At 36.2% G+C, this 23,274-nt stretch overlaps 1 protein-coding gene across 4 annotated transcripts in view; it reads left to right on the top strand.

The window, feature by feature from the left end:
* RPS6KA2 (ribosomal protein S6 kinase A2) overlaps window positions 1–17,145 on the top strand; it is a 455,741-nt gene extending 438,596 nt beyond the window's left edge. For all 4 annotated transcript variants that reach the window (XM_074188016.1, XM_074188018.1, XM_074188017.1 and 1 more), the window contains 6 exons: window positions 2,694–2,852; window positions 4,716–4,877; window positions 7,737–7,813; window positions 9,973–10,090; window positions 12,253–12,390; window positions 15,713–17,145. In XM_074188016.1, coding sequence (XP_074044117.1) covers window positions 2,694–2,852; window positions 4,716–4,877; window positions 7,737–7,813; window positions 9,973–10,090; window positions 12,253–12,390; window positions 15,713–15,838 — 780 coding nt within the window. In that variant the 3' untranslated portion in view covers window positions 15,839–17,145. The remainder of the gene's footprint in view (window positions 1–2,693; window positions 2,853–4,715; window positions 4,878–7,736; window positions 7,814–9,972; window positions 10,091–12,252; window positions 12,391–15,712) is intronic.
* The last annotated feature ends 6,129 nt before the right edge of the window (window positions 17,146–23,274 follow it).

Raw genomic sequence — 23,274 nt, 5'->3', positions numbered from 1 at the left:
ATTTGCCTTGCAAAAAAAACTAAAAAAAAAAGTTTTTTTAAATAAAAAATAAAAGATTGAATTCTCAGTAAGGTCTTCCCGACCCCAGGTTCAATATTATATCTCCCAGTCCACTGTCCCTTATTCATTGTTGTTGGCCAAATGAAGAAACCAATCCTATAAGCTTTCAGGTATTACATATTACTTCTATTAAATATTATTTGTTATATGTTAAGTATTATTAAACCAAAGAAACTGCAATTTTTTATTTTGTTTTGTTTTAGATATTGGTTGAATTGACAGTGAGATAAAGCAGTTACATTAATTTTTAGAACATTTCTTTTAATGCCAACAATTACATGAAAGTTCATTGCATTTTAACTGATTTGGGATTATGAACAATGGATTAAATTGGTTGTGAAGGAATGGTATAAGTATGTAAATAAGAATTGAATTCGTGGAGAAACCATGTCCTTAGGGAAGTCTTGAAGAAGACTCTAGTCCATTTGCAAAACTTTTTTCCCTTAAAAAAAAGAAATTCCTTTGCTTTTACATTAATTTGACTCTTAATCCTCTTGCCCTCAGAATATCTCTTTCTTATCCTTCCACTTTGCATAGTTTAAGTTTAACCTGAATGATTGATAGTTTGGGGGGGGGGATTAAGAGCTAGAGCTCCAGCAAGAACTTCCAGCAGGAAAAGGAGAGAAAAAAGGGAGAACCAAGGAAAAGCTACAACAGAGAAGGAGGAAGCATTGGACATTTTATGTGTGTGATACTAGAGATTTGGGTATAGAATGTTCTACTGGGAACCATAAATCTTTGACTTAGAGTCAATGGGGAATCCTCTTGCACTAATAAAGGCTTTTATAGCTGTACCTTTATTGGTCTGGTTAACTTCAAGGCAGCTCAGTGTTTTGACACAGGTCGTAACAAAGATATTAATAGGATTTAGAGCTGGAAAGAACTTTAGAGATCATATAGTCCAAACTCCTCATTTTACAGACAAAGAAAAGGAGATAGAGAGAAGCTTGTGTTCAAAGTCATACAAGAGCAAATTCAGGACTCCAAACCTAAAAATACAGTACATTTTCCATTTTGATACACTATTTGCTTCATGGAAATCAGCAAGTTTGAACTTGCTTTTCCAGGAACAGGATCCCATTTTAGTAATGTTTCCTGCTAAGATGGCCCTTGGGACAAAGTCTCTTTATCAAGATGATGTAACTCTACCTGAAGTTTGATTCCATATTCAGGAAGATCCTCTACCAATTTAAAGATTGGTTTAATATATTTATATTTTAGTTTTCCTTCTTAGTAGGCCTTTATAATACTAATAATGGTTTAATTTATAAATTCACATATATGTATGACAATGCTTTTTATATATCTTTCCTCATTTAAGCCTCACAATCCTAGGAGGTAGATAATTCTCTTTTACTGTCCCCATTTTACAAATGAGAAAAACAAGACTTAAAAGTGATTACTTTAATTAACTAAAATCACACATTAATTAATTAAACCACAGAACTAGAAAGCAGGAATACTCAGTTCTTTTGACTCCTAATTCAGTGTTCTGATTATGTCACATTGGAATTTATTATGTGAATATCATGACAGATGGACCAGAGTGTCACAAAGGCTTGGTACTGATATCATAATCCAACCTGAACAAAAATTCTACTTTAACCATTGTTTCTCCCTTTATAAAATGCTGCTTCCACATTTTCTTGCCTACGGCAAACTAGTTATATTTGCTTCTGCTCCTATGTTCTGATAAATGAATCCCCCAGTGAAACTTACCTAACCTAATCTTATCACATTTGTTGGCAATTTTGATCACAAAAGAGTAAGAAATAGAAATGTAAAAAGGAATGAATGAGTTTGTTGTTGCTTAGTCGTGTCTGACTCTCCATGACCCCATTTGAAATTTTTTTGGCAGTAGTTTGGAGTGGTTTGCCATTTCCTTCTTCAGCTCATTTTACAGTTGAGGAAACTGAAGCATACAGGCTTAAGGGACTTGCCCAAGATCATTTAGCTAGTATGCATATGAAGGTCACATTTAAATTCAGGAAGGTGGTGTTCCTGACTCCAGGTCTGGCACTCTATCTACCACACCACCTAACCGCCTCATAGAAAAACAGTTTAGGTAAAATTATGAAGAAAATTTGCTTGAGGTACACATGGGTATAAAGTTTTGGTATCCCTAGTGATATTAAAATTGAATTTTGTAGTTCATTATTAAAACTGAAATTTTATGTAGGTGATGCCAGCAATAGAGAGCTACTTCTGATGTGGATTAGAATAACTGTTCACTGGTTTCTCTTTTTTTTTTTTTTTTTTTTTTTTAGGTTTTTGCAAGGCAATAGGGTTAAGTGGCTTGCCCAAGGCCACACAGCTAGGTAATTATTAAGTGTCTGAGACCGGATTTGAACCCAGGTACTCCTGACTCCAGGGCTAGTGCTTTATCCACTGTGCCACCTAGCCACCCCTACTGGTTTCTCTTGAAGTACTTTTTTTTGCTCCTAGGTCAACACTCCAACCACTACCAATTAATGTTCTTTTCTGTCTCTTCAACAGTTTCTTCTAACACCATTGGATCTTCCTTAGATCCAATACTTCACAGACATGATCCTGGATTATCATAGATTCACAGGCATTTCCTAACTCAGCAGGAATATAAGGCCCTTTAACTTCGCCTTTCTCTGATCCTCTAGGTCTACGACGATGGGAAGTATGTATACCTTGTGATGGAGCTGATGAGAGGTGGGGAACTCTTAGACCGCATCCTCCGACAGAAGTATTTCTCAGAAAGGGAGGCTAGTGCTGTGCTTTGTACTATCACTAAGACCATGGACTACCTCCATTCCCAAGGAGTAAGTTTCTTAACTTTCTCCTACATAATAATTATGATTTTGAAGATCATAATTTTAATAATAAAATAGGAAAAGTTAAATGAGTTGTGAATTTCTGAAGCTGGAATTAAGATATTCCCTTAATTAAATTATTCTTCCATTAAATATATCTGTTTACAAACACCAAAGCATTCTCATATAGATATTTTGGAGAGAAAGATAAATAAGGACTTCAAAGATCCAACAGAAAGTAAGCTACTTGAGAGTAGTGCGAAAGACATTTGGAATTTGTTTGGGGGGGGGGGGGGACAGGGAACCAGGTCCATGATTTTCATTAGTAAAATTTAATTCCTGATGAGGAAACTCCCTCTATTCATGCAGTGCAATTCAATTTCTTCTCTATAAAGTCTTAGAGAATTTCCTAGGGGACGGAGACTTGCCCAGGGTTATAAAAGCAATCAATAAGTGTCAGAGAAGGTACTTGAACCCAAGTCTTTCTGACTCTAAGGCCAGCTCTCTATCTCTACCCCATCCTCCCTTTCACATAGTTGTAAATGTGAGTCAAATGTTGAATGAATCCATGGTTTCACTGAAGGATCTTTGAAGTTTCAAACCTTCACTTGAAACCTTAGCAACTTGGTAAGATTTACCCTAACTTGTGTCATACTGTCATCATTTTCAAAAACTGAGGAGCTCTTCCATGACAGAAGGAAGCATCAAAGGACAATTCTAAGAAAGAAAAGTAAAGCAATTGAATCAAAGCCAAAAACTTGGGGAATATGTCCTGGAAAGTTCATACTGGCCAATGAGATGATCCTCCAAGGAAGCTGTATTAAAATTTTCATTAACTTGGTACTTTTAGACCTAATGAAATAAGGGAAAATGAGAGATATTCTAGGGAATGACACTACTTAGCCATGGGAATGATGATAATTTCTTATTTTTTCATCATTCCTGTGAAACAGATGATGTTGTATAGTTAGGCTGTATGACCTTATTTATTCATTAAAACGAGTTGATGACTTCTTCAAGACCACACACACACACACACACACACACACACACACACACACACACACACACACGTTTTTGTTCCCAGTGTAATCAAACTTCAGAGCTAGTACTTGCAATAACGGCCAGGTTAAGTTTTCACATTTTCTTATGATTTATAAAAAGAGGTAGCAAAAGTAAAATTTAAAAAAGCAAAAGTATTTCACCATCTGTCCTTTGGAGCCTAATTACATTGAGTCTGATTCCCTAAGTCCCTCCTATTCTTGGATTTTCTCCCTTGATTTTTTTTAATAGGAGATTTGAGCTGTTCATATCCCTAGCCTACCTAGGACTCACAGCATCTTATTACAGTAATCCTCTTTGCTCCCCTCCAAGAGAAATGCCTTTATCACCTAAATATCTGCCTTGCTTTAATGTATCCATGGAGTCTGATATCAGGCCATTATATATGATTTTTTTTAAAAGGTAGATGATATTACTCAGGTTAACTCAACTTACTATATTCCCTTTTAATAAAATAGTTCATTATGTCTTCCCCTCTCTTTCTGGTAGAAATGTATTTACTTATCTTTCAAATATTCACTATTAGTCAGGGCTCCTAATGATGGGTTTTTGAATCTCTGTTGAGAGATTGAAATGGTGGGGGGATGGGAAGAAGAAGGGAATGAGCAAAAGAGAAAGAGAGTGAGAAGGTAGATGACAGGTAGATGAGACTATGGCCTATTATTTATAATTGCTCTACTTTCTGCTGAGACTTTAGTTCAGAATGAACGTGTTCTATATAAATCCATCTCTTCTGATTTTGTTCAATCTTTTCCCCTATTTCCCTTGTCCCAGCCCCTGAATGACTAAAAATGTTTTATGTCTCTCCAGGTCGTTCATCGAGATCTGAAGCCGAGTAATATCCTATACATGGATGAGTCTGGAAATCCAGATTCCATCAGGATCTGTGATTTTGGATTTGCCAAGCAACTGAGGGCAGAGAATGGACTGCTCATGACACCATGCTACACAGCTAACTTCGTGGCCCCTGAGGTCAGAACTCATAAACCATTAGAAAGAAAAATCCCATCCTTAAGGAAATCAATGCATTTTCATACATTCTCAAAAAAAAGCCTTCAGTTATTTTTCTAATAATAAAGATTCACCCCAAATACACTTTCAAACAAAAAATGTTAAAATCATTTTTCCCTTTGTATCAATGATAGTTTGAATCAAAGGTCCTAGCCCAGGAAGGGACTTTAGAGTTCAATTAGCCTAGTCCTCTCATTTCCTAGGTGAGGAAGCTAAGACCTAGAGAGGACAAGTAATTTGCCCAGAATCATGTAAGGTAGTGAATAGCAGATTTGAGATTGGAACCCAAATCCTTTGTTGTGAAATCAAGTGTTCTTTTCCCTATATCATAATGGGATTAGGATCAATAATTAGAGACTTTTCTCCTAACTCATCCCCATAAACCTCTCAGGTGACCTTATACCCAGCACATCAATTCATTTTCCTGTTTATGAAATATAAAAATGATCTCTCACTTGTTTCTGGTTAGCATAATGCTAGCAGAGGTTCAATGGCTACTGATTTGAAAATATGGGAAATTACATGTATGTATTGGACATGTATGTGTTTATACATGTATGAATATATATTTATACACATATATCCTGCTTTTCCTTAAAATGTAATGTCTTATCTAGAAATCCATTTAATAACTATTATATACATGCAATGACATAAGCAATGAGAATTCTAAGATGAAAAACTATAATTATTGCCCTTGTGATGTTTAGTTTAATGGAAGGTATCATATGAACATGAATAAATATGAGACAAAGTCAAAATGTATTAAGAGCAAAGGGGACAGAAAGTATAATAGGAGAATTCAGGTTGGGAGAGAGAAAGAAATGAGGAAGCAATTAGTAATATAGCTATCAGCAGAGTGTCAATATTTATTGACCATTAGATTTTTATTGGACATAATTTGTATCCTAATTCCTACTCCAAATTGCTAACTATAATAGGAAAACCAGAGAGCAGACACTAAAATTAATAGCATTACAGATTCATAAAAACCTCTCAATGGCTGGGTTGCCAGTAAAACCATAAAATGAATCTGAGGACTGTTTACTAAAAGTTTTCCATGCATTCAAGTTATAGGCTTCAGTAAAGGCTTCAGGTTTTTTCTTTCTTTTTCAACCCTTTCAATTACTTTGTAATGTCAGTGATATGGCCCATGGAGGTTAATCAGTGTCTTTAAGATTGCTGCTAAGCAGAGCTATAACTAATTATCATTGTGCCTGAACAATTAAGAGGTATTGGGGCAGAGACAGGACTGAAAATGGGAATAATAATAATAGGCCCTCACATATTTAAAAAGGGTATAAGCTTCTGAAAAAAGAGAAAGTTTGCCCCAGGTCAAAACCATCATCACGTTGGGTTGGGGGCAGAGAAGGAATGGAAGGGGAGAGTTAAGTAAGAAAAGAATATTCTAGAACAATGCTATGGGGATCCCCCAAAATTTTAACCCAGCAGTAAAACACAGAGGACCTCACCCTTATTGTAACTGTACAACTAAGCATGAGAGAATCAGAAAAACACAAAACAGTCAGTTAGAGACTAAGTAATGACTAAAAATATCAGCTAGTATTTATGTAATGTTTTAAGGTTTACATATACTTAGCATATATTATCTCATTTGATCCTCACAACAATCCTATGAGACAGATGCTATTAACATTCCCAGTTTATAGATGAGGAAACAGAGGCATAGGGAGGTTAAACTCCTTGCTCAGAATTACATAGCTGACAAGTGTCGGAAACAAGCTTTGAACTCAGGTCTCCCAGTTAAGTTCCAAAATACTAACCCACTGTGGTAGCTAACTGCCTTAAATGAAAATACAAAAGGGAAGGTTTGGGGGTGATAGTATGGAGGGAACATCAATAAGAGTCTAATTAAAACATCAAATCAAGGGGCAGGTAGATGGTACAGTGGATAGAACACTGGCCCTGGAGTCAGGAGTACCTGAGTTCAAATCCGGCCTCAGACACTTAGCTGTGTGGCCTTGGGCAAGCCACTTAACCCCATTTGCCTTGCAAAAAAAAAAAAAACATAAAACAATCAAATCAAAACACTCAGAAATGTGAACCAATGTTATCAACCCATAGAAACTCTAAATACTATTTATTTAATCAGTAATAAAGATTATTTTAATTTATGTGTTTTAGATAATTAATATAAAAAAAGCAAACATTACTCTTGGTTATTTGCTCTTCCTCAAATTTCTACATGGTTCCTTTGTTTAGTCCTGCTATTAATTTTTTAAACACTCATTACTAGAGCACCAGTAGAAGAGATCACAAATGACTATCAGGAAGAAAGAGCATGCCTGCCACCTAATGGGAAAATAAATGGAGCCATTTCCTAGCATCCCAGTTAACTAGTTAGGGGGAACAAGACGACAATTAGAATGATTGTAGCTAAGAATTTTTAAACCTACTAAACTATGACTCGGCAGTGAAAGGAAGTGATTATCCAAAGAGCCCACTTTTAGCTATATTTTCTGTAATGTGACTCAAACAGATTTGACTACAAGACCCTCATATGGATGTGAAACCGGTCAATATTCACACTGCCCTTTTCTTCTTGTTTGTCTAACTTTAGGTATTTTAGGAGGATTGTAGCATTATAAATTGTTCAGAATAGTGAATCATCATTATCCTTCTGCCATGTGAATTGTTTATTTTGTAAAAGGGCACAGAGATGCTAAACCCTCTCCTTGTACTATGCCCCTTATCCCATCCTCATTCAAGATTGACCTCATTCAAGAAAAATACTTCGTTAGACATTTCCAGTAAAGGACTAGAACATTAATTAATTAACCCTTGTTTTCCTTCATGTAGGTCTTGAAACGGCAGGGCTATGATGCAGCTTGTGATATCTGGAGCTTAGGGATCCTTTTATATACAATGCTGGCAGGGTAAGCAACCCCCTTCTTTGGCAAGGGGTAAACGCATAGGGTGTCCATGATAGGAGGGTGTGTGGGCTGCTTTTTAGTTGTACATGGGCTAGAAACTACTTGGGCAAAGCCAACCTCTACACACTTTTCCCTAAAAACAATACATTGACACATGCACTCAAGGTCTTTTAGACTGAATCCCATCCCCTCTTTCTTCTTCCATCCGATATCCTATGCAATCCCCCATTACCAGAACAGAAGAATAAAGAACTGGAACCATGGGTCCTTATTTTTGGAAGCTTCCCCATCTTATTTTGTAACAGAGAAATGATAGACTTTAGACTTGAGAGGAACTTAGAAATTATCTAGCTAGAGGTTCTTAACCTGAGGTCCATGGATTTTCTACAATGTTTTAATAACTGTATTTTAACATGGGTTTTTTTTGTATTTTTTTGTGCATTTAAAGAATTATTCTGAGGCAAGGTTCTGCTAGGTTGCAAAGGATTCCATGACCAACACAAAAAAAAGTTAGGAATTTCTGATCTGATCCAACCCACTCATTTTACATATAAAGAAACTGAGAAGGTTCAAAAATGTACAAGTGATTTGCCCGAGGTCACATCAATACTGAGGAGCAATTGTGGTTATTGTATCTTCTTGTTGTTGAGTTTTTTTCAGTCATTTGGGGTTTTCTTGGCAAAGATATTGGATTGGTTTGCCATTTCCTTTTCCAACTCCTTCTACAGATGGGAAAACTAAAGAAAACAGAGTCAAGGCATTGCCCAAGGTCACACTACTAGCCAGATTTCAAGTTCTCGGAGATGAATCTTTCTGGCTCCCTACTCTAGGCACTATGGCGCCACCTAGTGACCTAAGGAGCAACTGAAGTCTCTTCCAAAATCCTTACAAAGACCAGTGTTCAGTCAAAATGTCAGTCTGGACCCTTCTAACTTGGCCCTTAACTCACTTTAGAGCTTCAGTTTTTTTTTTTTCCTTTGAAAGATTAATGAAAATAACCCTAAAGTTCCCTTCTAGCTCTAAAGCAATATGATTCTATGACAGTGACCTGTCACTTTCTGAGAAAAAAAGTCATTTTTTCATTCTGTAGAGACTGAATTAAGCCAAAGGTCCTATGAACAAAGTGGTTGAACTATCTACTCCTATGTCATACATATGCAAAAATATCTCAACAAAATAGAAGAAAAAAAATTAATTCATTCTCAAAATAAAGAGGACAAAAAGATCAAAATAAAAAGAACAAAGAACCATCTACTCCTATGTCATACATATGCAAAATTATCTCAACAAAATAGAAGAAAAAAATTAATTCATTCTCAAAATAAAAAGAACAAAGTTTTATATCGATCTCTCAGTTTTCCTTGTCTCATGTGGATTTGTGTCTAATTAATAATGTAGGTAAACTATAGAAGATAAGGTCCTTGAGAGCACAAATTGTTCCATTTGTATCTTTATAGTCCATAAAGACTAATGAATAGAGCTACAGGACTAGAGTCAGGAAGATTCGTCTTTTTGATTTCAGATCTGACCTTAGATGCTTATCACTTATTTGTCCCTGGGCAAGTCATTTAATCTTGTTTACCTCAGTTTCCTCATCTTTAAAATGAACTGGGGAAGGAAATGGTCAACCACTCCAGTATCTATACCAAGAAAACCCAGGGTGGGGCAGGGGGTAGGGGAGAGGTCATAAAGAATCAGGCACAACTAAAAATGACTGAACTACAAAACCAGCACCTAGCACAGACCTCTCACCAAGTATCCACCTAATAAATGTTTAATCAAATTGAATCATATAAATCAAAGGATAGGTCCTGGAATCATACATTTAGAATTCCTAGATTAGACTAGTGGATTGATTGGTAAAAGTTGGTTTTTTGCAAGACTCCTCACCATAGGCTCAGAATATCACATAATCTCCTCTCTCATTTTCACTGTGTATAAAATGGAAATATTCAACTTCACACTGAAATAAGTTTCATCAAGGAAAATCAGGATGACTTTATATGGATATAAGTAGTAACCTCATCTGTCAGAAATGACTGTACTGAGATCTTTAAAAAATGATTTTTTTAAAATAATAGCAAAGAGTACTGTTCTTCAGGAATCAACTAACCTTAAATTATGGAAAGGAGTTTGGTTATTAAGTTTTATTCATTTCACAGGTTCACTCCTTTTGCAAATGGGCCAGATGACACCCCTGAAGAAATCTTGGCCAGGATCGGCAGTGGTAAATATGCACTTTCAGGAGGAAATTGGGATTCTGTATCCGATGCTGCAAAAGTAAGTAAAAACTTCATTTGCATTCCTACTTGCACAGTTGGAAGTCTTCATGCTTTAATCACAATTTCATTTGTGATGATGATGATGATGATGATTAGTAACATTTATAAAACACTTGGTATACTAAGGGCTTTAAGAAACTGAGACAGCTAGGAGTCAAATGACTTGTCCAGGGTTGCACAGCTAGGAAATGTCTGAGGCACTATATAAATATATACATATTAAACATAGGCATATTATGCCTATGAACAGAGTGCCTAATTACTCAGGGCATTATGATGTAATAAAATATTTTTTAATTGTAATAAATTCTTTCTTGACTGTTGCCTAATTTCTTTTGTACCCAGACTCATTTTTTTCTAGACTTCATAGTTGAGGCCTATGTTAATTGACTTCAATCAGTTCAAGTCCAGTCAAAGAGTATCTGATATAACAGGTGGCTGTGAGATCTGGAGCACCTGAGTTTGAATCCTGTCTCAGATACTTAATAACCACGTGACCATGGGCAAACTCTCCAAACCTCAGTTTCCTTATCCATAAAATGAGAATGACAATAGTGGCTACCTCATAGGGATGTCAACAGGATCAAATGAGATAATATACATAAAGCTCTTTGTAACCTTTGCAATGTTTAATAAATATTAAGGATGATAGGGATGATGATGTAAGATATCTCTGCCATTATAGGGACTCATGTAAGAAGTAGAACTTGGATCGGACTTTAAAGGAATGAGTATGTTTGGCTGGATGAAGATAATTTATGTGATTTCACTGTTTGAAAGGAGAACATTTGTATGGTTTGTTAATATTGTTCAGTCATTTTTCTTTTCTATGTCCAACTCTCCAAGACCCCATCTAGGCTTTTCTTGGCAATGATACTGGAGTCTTTTGTCATCTCCTTCTCCAGGTCATTTTATAGATAAGGAAACTGAGTAACATGGTTAGGTGACCTGAACAAGGTCACCCAACTGGTAGTTTCTGAGTTCTGATTTGAATTTAGATCTTTAGATCTAGGCCTTTCATTCTTTACTCACTGGGCCCCTAAGCTGCCTCACTATTTTACAGAGTATACACAAAGCTTTCAAGTTATCTCATTTCATCCTCATATTAACTCTTTGAGTTAAGCAAGACCAGAAACTAAATGACTTGTTACTAAGACTCAACCACAAGAACTTTAGACAACAAGCCTCCAAAGCTCTTTCCAGTTCTGATGTTCTGTCATTATATCTCATGATAAGAGCACTAGAATTAAGAATCAGGAAATTTCTAATTTTTCCTGACTTGTGTGATGCTGAACAAGGCACCTACATTCCCAATAAGAATCTTCCTTTTAGCTATCTTCTTCAAGATGTTGTCAGAAAATTAAACTCTAAGAAATAAAAAAGGAATTTTGAATTCTTTGAAATAAAGACATGGAAATGAAAAGTCTTGTCATATCATTCATTATATACTAATTCACTGTACAAAGTATATTCATCTACAAATTATTTAAGGATAATATTCAAGTGACCTACTATACTTTATTTAACTTTTAAGGTTGTCACTCACTATTGCCATTTGGTGGCATCTTTTGGTGCCTTTGATTAGTGATCAAACATAAATCTTCATGTTTAAATACGTGTTGAGGAGTTGTTTGTTATTTAACAACTAAAAATAAGAAAAGACATTGTAGTTGAAGTTAGACGTGTTGGATATGCCATATAAGATTTGCTGTCATATGTATACTTGATATTTTTGACAATCTTTACAATCATTGATAAATCATGGTGCTTTAAAAGCATGAATTTGACTTATATGAATTGGTTTGCATTTCTTTAACTGTGGAAGGGGCTGGTTTGTATCTGTGATATTATTTACTATCTCAGATTCATCTTGAATCTTTGTACCAAACAGGCTTGTATTTCTATGATATTTGAGCAATTTTCAAGAATTATTTTGTGTATCAACTGTATGATCTTATTTGCTTTATAAAATAGCATAACAGTTGAGTCAACTGAAGATTTTTTTATCATACATACATTTCTGAATACTGAAGAGTTCATTCATATCAATCAATCTCACATTTATGGTGAGAGGACCCAAGAGAGAGAAAAGCAATTAATACAGCTTCTCTAATCCAAATCCTTTTCTTTTCTCAGTGTTCCTTTTTTCTTTCATCACAGGATGTTGTATCTAAGATGCTTCATGTGGATCCTCATCAGCGTCTGACTGCAGTCCAAGTACTGAGACATCCGTGGATCATAAACAAAGACTACTTATCTCAAAACCAGCTTAGCAGACAGGATGTACACCTGGTGAAGGTAGAATTTTAGAATCAAAGACTATCAGAAAAGATCAAAGAAGTAAAGAAATAAAGGAGGGATGGAGGAAGGGATGGAGAAATGAAAGGAAGGAAGGAGAGAAAGAGGGAGGGAGACAAGTAACTTATGTGCTACAGAGAATGAGATGCAGTCTACACAACGATTAGTAAATACAATGGCTTTTGAGAAATGGAAAAGCATTAATAACTGGGAGGGGATTAGGACAAGCATTATCTAAACTGTGCCTTGAAGGAAAGTAAAAAGTCTAAATGGAGGTAAGAATAGAATATATCCCAGATATGAGGACTAACTTATACAAAGGCACAAGAAGTAGAAAGCCAGATTAGGATAAAATGGTTTGCGTCATTTGACTAGATTAACATAGACTGTGAAGGGGAAGTAGATTAGAACAAGATTGGAAAGTAAGGTTGAAAGAGGGACTGAAATAGGAGTGGTTTTGGGAAGCTTAGAGAAATACTGTCTTGGTAATTCCTGTTCTTCAAATAATCAAAGGAGACAATAAAAATTAAAATTAAATATAAACATACATCATAAAAACAGAGAGAAGGCATTGTATATATGAATCAGTTCTAGCATCTGTTAACATTGGATAACAGGGTACCATTAAATGTCCTAAATCCTTTAATTCTAGGCCATTATCCCACATCCCTATCAAAATTAATGTCACATGAATGTAGTAGAGGCTATTGAGAAGTGAACCTTCCTCTTTAATAGGATTATTCCATTTTCCCCCTTTCCTTTTTAAGCAAGATATTACACTATTAATATAAGTGCTGAAAAAAAACATTTCAAAGACATGTATATGTAAATATAAAAAATATAAAAAATAGCTAGAATTCCCACTAACAAATCTATCATGCCTTTTCTCAGCAATAATGCCATCTTCCCCAGGAGAGTGAAAATGGAGGAACCCAGGCATTGCCTTCCAGCCAACTTATTTTGCTTACTAATGATGAAACTAACAATTAGCAGGGAACTAACAGGGAACTGTATTCTCCAAGATTCTCATTAAAAATGTGCTGCTCAGCTAATATCTGGTGAGCAAGTAAATAGCAGAGTTTTATATTGCTAGTAACAGCTCTGCTGCTTTGAAGCAAGAATAGTGGTTATGAGGAACAGAGTAGAAAAATAAACAAATTTTTTAAACCTCTTGATAATTTCTCTCCTAATAGATTTTCCCATAGGATTCCATTTATGGTCTTATTGACATAACCCTAGTTTTACATTTCCCTATTATCCAATCCTATCTGATTCTTTGCTTTTGCATTCCCTATCTCTCATTCCTGGAATGCCCTTCCTCTGTATTCTCACTTCTCAGTATTCCAAGCTTTCTGAAAATCTGGCTTTACCACAAAGGCTACCATCTGCAGGAAGTTTTTCCTGACCTTGTCAACTGCTCATGCCTTCCCATTTAAGATTACCTTCCATCTACTTCATCTACTCTGTCTGAATCTTGCAGTTACCTAGGAGTGAAGGCTATGAAATTAGAAAGACATCGTCCTGAGTTCAAATATAGCCTCAGACTCTTAACTTACTAGTTTCAGGTCCCTGGACAAGTTAACTAACCCTGTTTTGCCTCAGTTTCCTCATTTATAAAATGAACTAAAAAGAAGTACAAACCATTTTGCCTCTGCCAAGAAAATCTCAAATAGAGTCACAAAGAATTGGACATGACTGAAAAAAATGACTGGACAATGCATCTATTTATTTATATGTGGTCTTCTCCATTAGTAAAATCCTTCAGAGCAACCCTATTTTGCCTTTCCTTGTATCCTTACCTCAGTGTACAATATATAGTAAGAAATTATAAGCCAAAAATTATTTCCTTTTAAATAGGGAAACTTAACAAAACATTTTAGTTTTCCTTACATAATTCTTTGTGTTACTGTGCCTTACAAATATATTGGTAGAGGCTACATCCTTTGATATTAGTATACCTTTTAAAAGCAAATGTACATTTGGAAAGCTTCATTTAAAAGGGGTATGACTTGTTCTCTTTGATCCAAGAGAGAACACCTAACTAGAAACATATGTAGACTTGGTATAAGGAAAAACTAACCTTAGTCAGTAATAGCTAATATTGATATAGAATTTTAAGGTTCTTTACAAGTATGTCATTTGATCCTCACAAAACCTAGTGAGGTAGGGGTTATTATTTATCTTCATTTTACAGATAAGGAAACTGAGACAATCAGAGGTTACATGACTTGCCCAGGCACCTGAAGCTAAAAAGTGTCTGGAACCAAATTTGAACTCAGGACTGATTCCAGGTCCAGCACTCTATCTATTCACCATGCCACCTAAGTAATAGTCAACTCTAGTTGTGGGAGGGTTCTCCTCCCTGGAGATTTTTAAATAGATGATAAATAACTTCCTGTCGGCCCTATTGCAAATAGGATTCTAGATCAGATATAATGACTTCAAACTTCGTGATGTTTGCCAACTGTGAGGTTCTGTGGTCCCTCCATTATAAAATTAGACATGAGACTCAGAACAATTAATTTACTATAACAGACCCAGAATCTAAAAATTTTCTGAATAAAAATCTAGTGCTCTTTCTTCAAAATCCAATTATCTATGAATAACTCTGCAAAATAAGGAGTTTGCCTTACCTGATGACCTCCACCTGTCATATGACCTGTCATAGCTTAAAGAATGTGGGGGGGGGGGGTTATGTGAAAGAGCACCTATCACAGACTCTTCAGCTCCTCCCCAGAGAAGTCCATCTTTGTTACTCAGCTCCTGGACTCTTGGGTACCACATATAAGCATTGTTGGAATGCCCAGAAGTCCAAAATAAGGCAGCACTCTCCTTTGGCTCTTTTCATTTCCTTTTCCAGCCCTGAACTTAACTAGACTATCCAGACCACCTAGAAGCATCTAGCCATCCAATGGAACAACGAGTTCCAAAGCCATTTCAGGACAACTCTTAGTCAGATCTCTAAAATAAAAACATAGACTCAAAAGAGCACCCTACAAAGATGGCAAAATTCAGTGATTTCTGATTAATACCTTTCTCTAGGATAAGGATGACTCAAAAGTTAGGACAGTTTAAGTCATTTCAACAAACCAATCTTCAAAGTCCAAACTCAACCATTAAAATATAATTGATCTGCCTCTAGCAGTTCAAAGAACATAAGATAATTACCCAATCAATATGCACATTTGTTGCAGGTATGATGCATGTATCTATTATCACCCTTTCGACAAACAAGCAAAGGAGAGATGGAATGATAGGGAAATACTGGTAATTGAACTTTTCCTAGGTCTTTCATTCCTTTTCTTTATCTCTTGTATTACAGGGTGCAATGGCTGCCACTTACTTGGCTTTAAACCGGACCCCTCAGGCTCCAAGGTTGGAGCCCGTATTATCCTCCAACCTGGCTCAGCGAAGGGGCATGAAGAGACTTACTTCAACAAGGTTGTAGCGGACGAGCAAGAGCACCTATCACAAACTCTTCAGCTCCTCCCCAGAGAAGTCCATCTTTGTTACTCAGCTCCTGGACTCTTGGGTACCACATATAAGCATTGTTGGGATGCCCAGAAGTCCAAAATAAGGCAGCACTCTCCCTTGGCTCTTTTCATTTCCTTTTTCAGCCCTGAACAGGACTCTGACTTATTGACTTCTTAAAGCTGTGCTGTGCCAACATTATCTACTGCTCTTCTTCTTTATTCTCAAGTAAAACCAAATGAATTAATTTCCTCAGAATCATTCTAAAACTCTTCAGGGTTCTATAAGAATCTATAAATGCCTATGTTAGTCATTATTTTCATCAGAATAATTTTGAAAGTGTTTTAAAAAGACACTTTTTGATTGAAAAGCCAATGATCTGAGTTCACAATTTGCTGCCTTAACAGCTAATATACATAGAATTTTTAAAAAAAACAATCTAAATACATCAATCAATAATCGACTGGTGTTCATTTGTTCTATGTTTAAAAGGAAAAAGGCTACTAAAATATCCCCCTAAGATTTCCATTTGGTTGGATAATGCTATGTGCATTTTGACATCAATGGATAGACACCTGTTTGCATTCAGAAAAACTTAAGTTATTACTTTTTTTATCCCTCCCATTACAATTGAGGTGATTTATAATGGCCCTCTTTCCAAGTTGAAATGGGAGGGAAAAGCCTACCCAAAACATCAATGAGATCACCAAAATGGCAATACTTTGGCCTTCATGTACCAATGTCACTAAAATGATGATAATAAACTCCCTAGAAAGAGGCATAGGAAAAACTGGTGTAGCCTCTCAATTTTCGACAACACTTAGCTCCTAGTAGACAAAAAAGGTCAATTAAGGATTTAGGGAGAGTTTTGGGTTTTCATCCCCCTCTAAGATAATTTTGAGCTCCCTATGCTTTACAAAAGCAGTCTATTTGCTGTTTGCTTTCATTTTCAGCTCTAAGAAAAACTGTGATTATTGAGAATATTGAGCTCTGATACCCCTGCCCCAGATTCTGTTGGCTGAGTCAATGCCTCTCTTAAGTCCAACTGGAATCAAAAGGTATACCATTAAGGCCTTCCACTCCCTTGCCCTAAAGAAGCAGGGGGGAGGTAAAGGGAAACAGAGCAAGAGGATGCATTAACAGTAGTGATGCACTTTTTAGGAACTGTGTTTTTGTGTTGAATGTTATGTTTCTGTTGGGTAGGTCTAATTTTAAAGATCACTGTTTGACATTTTAATAATTTAAATGCTATTTAAATGTTTGACTTGATGTGCTGTGCACATGGGTGGGGGGAGGGTAGCAGCTAAGGGTGGGGGGGAAGGATTGAGGTAGGAGCTTCCATGTGCTGACCTTTGCCAAATCAAAAAATCCTGTGAAATGAAAGTCACCAGGCAAAAGACCCAGCACCAACTGGCAGTTGTTGGGAAAGTAGACCTAAGTGTTATTTCTTCTCCCTAAGGATCCCTGTGGGGCTCCTCCAAAGTGTGTTCTCAGTTCAGTAACTCAGCTCCATGGAGTGATGAAAGAAAAGAGTTTAACTGTTATTCCATCTTGACTTTTTTTCCTGTACCATTTACCGAGGACAAGCAACTTGTCTGATAGTAACTATGAGAAGATCCAGACTGAGAGTCAATACAACCTTTCTTTTGAATTTGATGGTGGACCTCATGTAAATGGTACCTTCTTTTTTCTCCTCCCACTTACTTCTGAGTCCATCTAATTCCAACATCAGGATATGTGCCAAGTTCAGAAAAATGCTAGCTCATGCTAGTTACTTTCTGAACTTGAAAAATAAATCTACTTATGAAATACTCTTTGATTATTCTGTTAGATTTCATTGTTTGTAAATCACATACAAAAGCATTCAAATCCTTCTTTACGTTTCCACATCTTCTATTATTCTCATAAGGTCTTTGTCATTATTTCTTCAATGGGCTACTAGACAGAGAAACTTGGGTATTGGTGGAAGAGTTCCCCCTACTTCAAAAGAAGGAAAAATAATGAAGCTAGCAGACCTCAGTCCCCAGTGTCTCTCTCTCTGTGTTGGTCCTAAAATTGATGTCTGTTTCTTTCATTATTGAGAATTTTCAAGATTCCTTGGCTGTTAAACCAAGTGGTTTTTGTCACTTCACTTGGCAGTTTTAAAAAGTTGAGGCAGGAAGAAATCAATGAAATAGCACCATTCAGAAATGGTGAAAGCATGTTCCATATGTATGTGCTGTAAACTATACCAGCTAAAAACTTTGGGTGTTTTTTTCTTCTAATTCATGCAGCTTCTTGTAACTTTATACACACTGAACTGAAATGATCCCAGAGGCATTGACATAGTCTGTTACTGTTATAGTATGGAAGAACCTGCTTAATACTACTTCATGAATCAGCATATACCACGTTGATTAATGTGTACTAATAAAAGAAAATACCACCCTTTTAGAGCAGCAACTAAGTAGGTTAGATTCTGTAATAAGCAAATCTAATTGGATGGCTAGAAAGCGTATTCAATTTTTAAATTCTTATCCAAAATAAATAAGTACTTAAACTCCTTCATTCTGAAAAAAAAATCAGAAAAGATTTTCTTTTCCTCTTAGCAATGGGTACCCCACAATTCAGCTAAGTAAGATGTGGTACAATTGCACAGTGAATGGTTTAAATACAGAAAAAGTTAAATAATTAAGTCCATTTATAAGCACAAATGCAGTACTGGCCTTCTTGTGATAGAGTAGTTATTTTCTTTTACCCTTATTTTTTACCCTTTTTACCCATATTTTTAATCCAAATTATCATTTCATTTAATTCCAGCAATACTAGCCCATGAAGAAAGTATCAGTTCCAAATTAAGAAATAAGCCTCCCCCCCAAAAAAAAACACCAGAAATTTTCTTGGCATGCTTAACATTTTCTTTTTACCTTTGCATATGTATTGATTTTATATAAATGGTTAAGCCAGTATTGTTACTTAAATGGTATTATCCTTAAAACTACATAAAGGGATTTTACCTTCTATTTTATTAATTCTTGAAAGATCATAAGGACTTCATTTGCACTTCACTATTTATGAGATGGTTCTACATTCTCCCCGCCTCTCATTTTTTCAGTATAATAAAAATTTTCAGAAAGGACAAGAAGATGAAAATAAGTAACATTTCAAAAGGCCAGGAATCAGATGGCAATCAATGCTTTTAGGTTCACTTCTAACTAGTAGGTCAAACAATGAAATCTCTGGACATGTGTGTATGTGTGTATGTGTGTGTGTAAATTAGTATTTAACAGCTTTTCTACCTAGATACCATGACCCAGCACTTTGTTTACAGGTTCAGTATCTATGTTTACAAATCATTTTTATGTTCACGCTTTCTATTTTGTTTGAAATGAGCAGTCACTGTACAGATATTTATTACGCTTTCCAGAGTTTTCTGAATAGATTTTTTTTGAATAAACATGGGTTTTATGAAGTGTAATATTTTTATAGCATAACAACCTTTGGACTTTCTATATTGCTCCCAACAATGGTCTGTGGATAAGCTTCTTGCTACCTTTTCTCCTCGCACTGTTTTCAGTGCTGCTGCTGCTGGCGTCAGCTGCTGTGATGTAGCATCCTCGAGAGGTAGATGGTACTGTATTGTGAAACTGTCTGAACCAAGAACTCTGTGTGTGTGTGTGTATGTGTGTATGCGGGGGTGAGAAGCCCAGTTGCATGATGAGGGACATTGATAGAACACGATCAACAGTAGAACTGTACAGTGGGGCAAGAGCTCAGGGGTAGGCTGCTGGGGAGAATCCTCATTGTATCCTCCTTCTGTACTCTGCCATTTTGGCTTGGCATGCACATCCCTTCTTTATAAAGAAATAAAACAAAATTCTATGCCATTTGTTTTGAGCTATCTGTATTCATTTTTACCCTTGGCAACTATGCAACTAATCTATGTCAACAAACATGCTTAAAACACACACCACCTTAGTTTGATCTACTCTGTAGCAGAATAAAAGTTGGGCATTACCAAGGAAAGCTTCTAGAACAGGGGTCTTATTTCTTAGGGCAATCTAGTGTAGCCTGTGTATACCTTCACCAAAAAAAAAAAGATTTTAAATAATTAAAAATGATAAATTTTATTTAGAAGTTAGTGAAAATAAAGATGCATTTTTTTCCCCATCCAAGTTCACAAGTCCCCTGAGATCTATTCCCATATTTCTCAGATTGTCATAGTCATGGAAGGGCAATATTATTGAAAGAATTTTAGAAAGCCCATAAACATAAAAGAAACAATCTCTAATGCATATACCCAATGGAATCTTTGTAATATTAACTTATATTAATAGTATCCCATAAATGAAATTTTAATTAATAGGCAAGTCTCTTTGAAGTTCAGAAACAAAGAATTGACACAACTGTGATCTTAATTGCTTAAATATAGAATCAAGATCTCCACACTCAGTCTAAGAATGCTTAGATAACCACATATATGTGTGATTATATGCATATATATGTATATAACAAATATACATATATGTGAACTGTGATATATATATATATATATATATATATATGTAACTCAAGACTGGTGTTTTATGATATGCATACTCAAAGGGTATATTTTCAGTCGTGTCCAACTCTTCACAACCCCATTTGGAGTTGTCTTGGCAAAGATACTGCAGTGATTGGCCTTTTCCTTCTCCAGATCATTTTACAAATAAGGAACAGAGGCAAACATGGTTAAATGCTGTGAAAGAGGTAACATATCTAGTAAGTCTCTGAGGCCAGTTTTGAACTCTGGAAGTGGAGCTTCCCTGACTGGTCTTAGTACTAGATTTAGCTAGGTGATACAATGGATAGAGAGCACTGGCGTTGAAGACAGGAGGATGGGAGTTCGAATCCAGCCTCAGACACTTGACACTAGTTATATGACCTTGGGCAAATCACTTAACTGATTGCCTCACATCCAGGACCATCTCTAGCCCTGATTCGTATCTGGCCACTGGACCCAGATGAGTCCGAAAGAGAAATTCAGCTTGGTACAGCAAGCTCCACCTCACTCAAATGCAATTCATGTGTTTGTTATGGCATCACCTTCCTGGTGTCTTTGAGAACAAGGGAAAAACATCATCATCACTGTACCACCTAGTTGTCCCTCAAAGGGTAAATATATAATAGAATTGCAAATTGTCATTAAATTTTATTTCTCTTCTCCCTTCAGATTTTAAAAGATTTCTCTCTCCTTTTCCCACTCTAGTTACTTGTCACTGATAGCCATCCACACAATGACATAAAACATCAAAGACTTTTAGAAATCTTTACCTTGAGGTTCAAATGAAGACCAACTTTGCCTTGAAACCAAAAAAATGAATAAAATCTTAAAACTGCAGCAAAATTCAAGTGTTTTTAAAAGGTGTTTTAAAGTGTTTTAAAAAGGAAGATTACTTTTTAAAATGCCCATAGAAGGGGCAGCTAGGTGGCACAGCGGATAAAGCACCAGCCCTGGAGTCAGGAGTACCTGGGTTCAAATCTGGTCTCAGACACTTGATAATTACCTAGCTGTGTGGCCTTGGGCAAGCCACTTAACCCCATTGCCTTGCAAAAACCTAAAAAAAAATGCCCATAGAAAGAGATACTATCCTTTAAACAATTTATTCTCACATTTTCAGCCCTATCACCAAATGTTTCCATATTCAGATCCTTAAAACAGGCCTCCTAAATCCATATGATTTTTCCAAAGTAAAAGTGGGGAAATTCATTCTGTATGACATCTCCATATGATTGAAAATCGTGACTACACAGTTTAGTCTTTCTTGCTTCGAATTAATTCATTCCAATATGTTTTTTTCCCAAATCCTTTATATTTTTTCTCTAAACTATTTTTGGGTTCTCCATATCCCACTCTAGTTGTAGAGCTTAGAACAAAATATAGTTCTCTCTGGTATGTTAAAAGTTATTTCATAAAGATGTCCAAATCCTCAGGCAAGCCTTGAGGATCTTGGGAGTGTGACTAGAATTTCCCAGGTATTGAAATTGTCTCAATAGATTTCTTGGGATTTAGTATTAAAAAAGGACTCAAAAGTTTCTTCATTTTAGAGACAGGTAAAGTGAGGCCTAGAAAGGAAGTTTCCTCTCAACTCCAAATTCAGTGTTCTTTCCATGATACCCAAGTGACCAGGATACAGGCTCAGTACTCCATAAGAAGTCCTCCAGAAAGTTCAATAGAGGTAGAGTGTAAATTCAACTGGATGATAGCCTCTCACATGTGACCCCAGGCAAGTTCCAAGGTATGTACACCACTACTCCTCTGCAAACACTTGCCCCTGGAATCTGTGGGATGATGTGAAGAGCATGAAGAACAAAATCCAAAACAAAGTCAAAACCAATTACAGCCTTTCTCATCAATATCCCAGGAAACTTTGAAATATTCTGGGGAACAAAAGAGTGTGAGAAAAACTGGGGAATGGTATAGCAAAAGAAGGAAAGACTTTCCAAGCAGGTATTATCTAATACACACTCATTTAATAGGCATCACCTACTACTATTACTGTTGCTGCTGCTGCTACTACTACTACTACTACTACTACCACCACAACCACCACCTACCACTACCACCACTATTACTATTACTACTACTACTACTACTACCACCACCACCACCACCACCACTATTACTATTACTACTACTACTACCACCACCACCACCAGCTACCACTACCACCACTATTACTATTATGACTACTACTACCACTACCACCACCTACCACTACCACCACTATTACTATTACTACTACTACTACTACTACCACCACCACCTACCACTACCACCACTATTACTATTACTACTACTACTACTACCACTACCACTACCACCACCACCACCACTATTACTATTACTACTACTACTACTACTACCACCACTACCACCACCACCTACCACTACCACCACTATTACTATTACTACTACTACTACCACCACCACCACCTACCACTACCACCACTATTACTATTACTATTACTACTACTACCACCACCACCACCACCACCTACCACTACCGCCACTATTACTATTACTATTACTACTACCACTACCACTACCACCACCTACCACTACCACCACTATTACTACTACTACCACTACCACCACCACCACCACCACCTACCACTACCACCACTATTACTATTACTACTACTACTACTACCACCACCACCACCTACCACTACCACCACTATTACTATTACTATTACTACTACTACTACCACCACCACCTACCACTACTGCTATTATTACTACTACTACAACTACTACTACCACCACCACTACTAGTACTACTGCTATTACTACTACTACTAACACTACTACCACTGCTGCTGCTACTACTACTACTACTACTGCTATGTATAGATAGATAGATACATACATACATACATACATATATACAT

The sequence above is a fragment of the Macrotis lagotis genome, chromosome 5 (assembly GCF_037893015.1).
Source record: "Macrotis lagotis isolate mMagLag1 chromosome 5, bilby.v1.9.chrom.fasta, whole genome shotgun sequence".
NCBI classification, from domain to species: Eukaryota; Metazoa; Chordata; class Mammalia; order Peramelemorphia; family Peramelidae; genus Macrotis; species Macrotis lagotis.
This window is presented reverse-complemented; position numbering and strand designations above follow the sequence as displayed.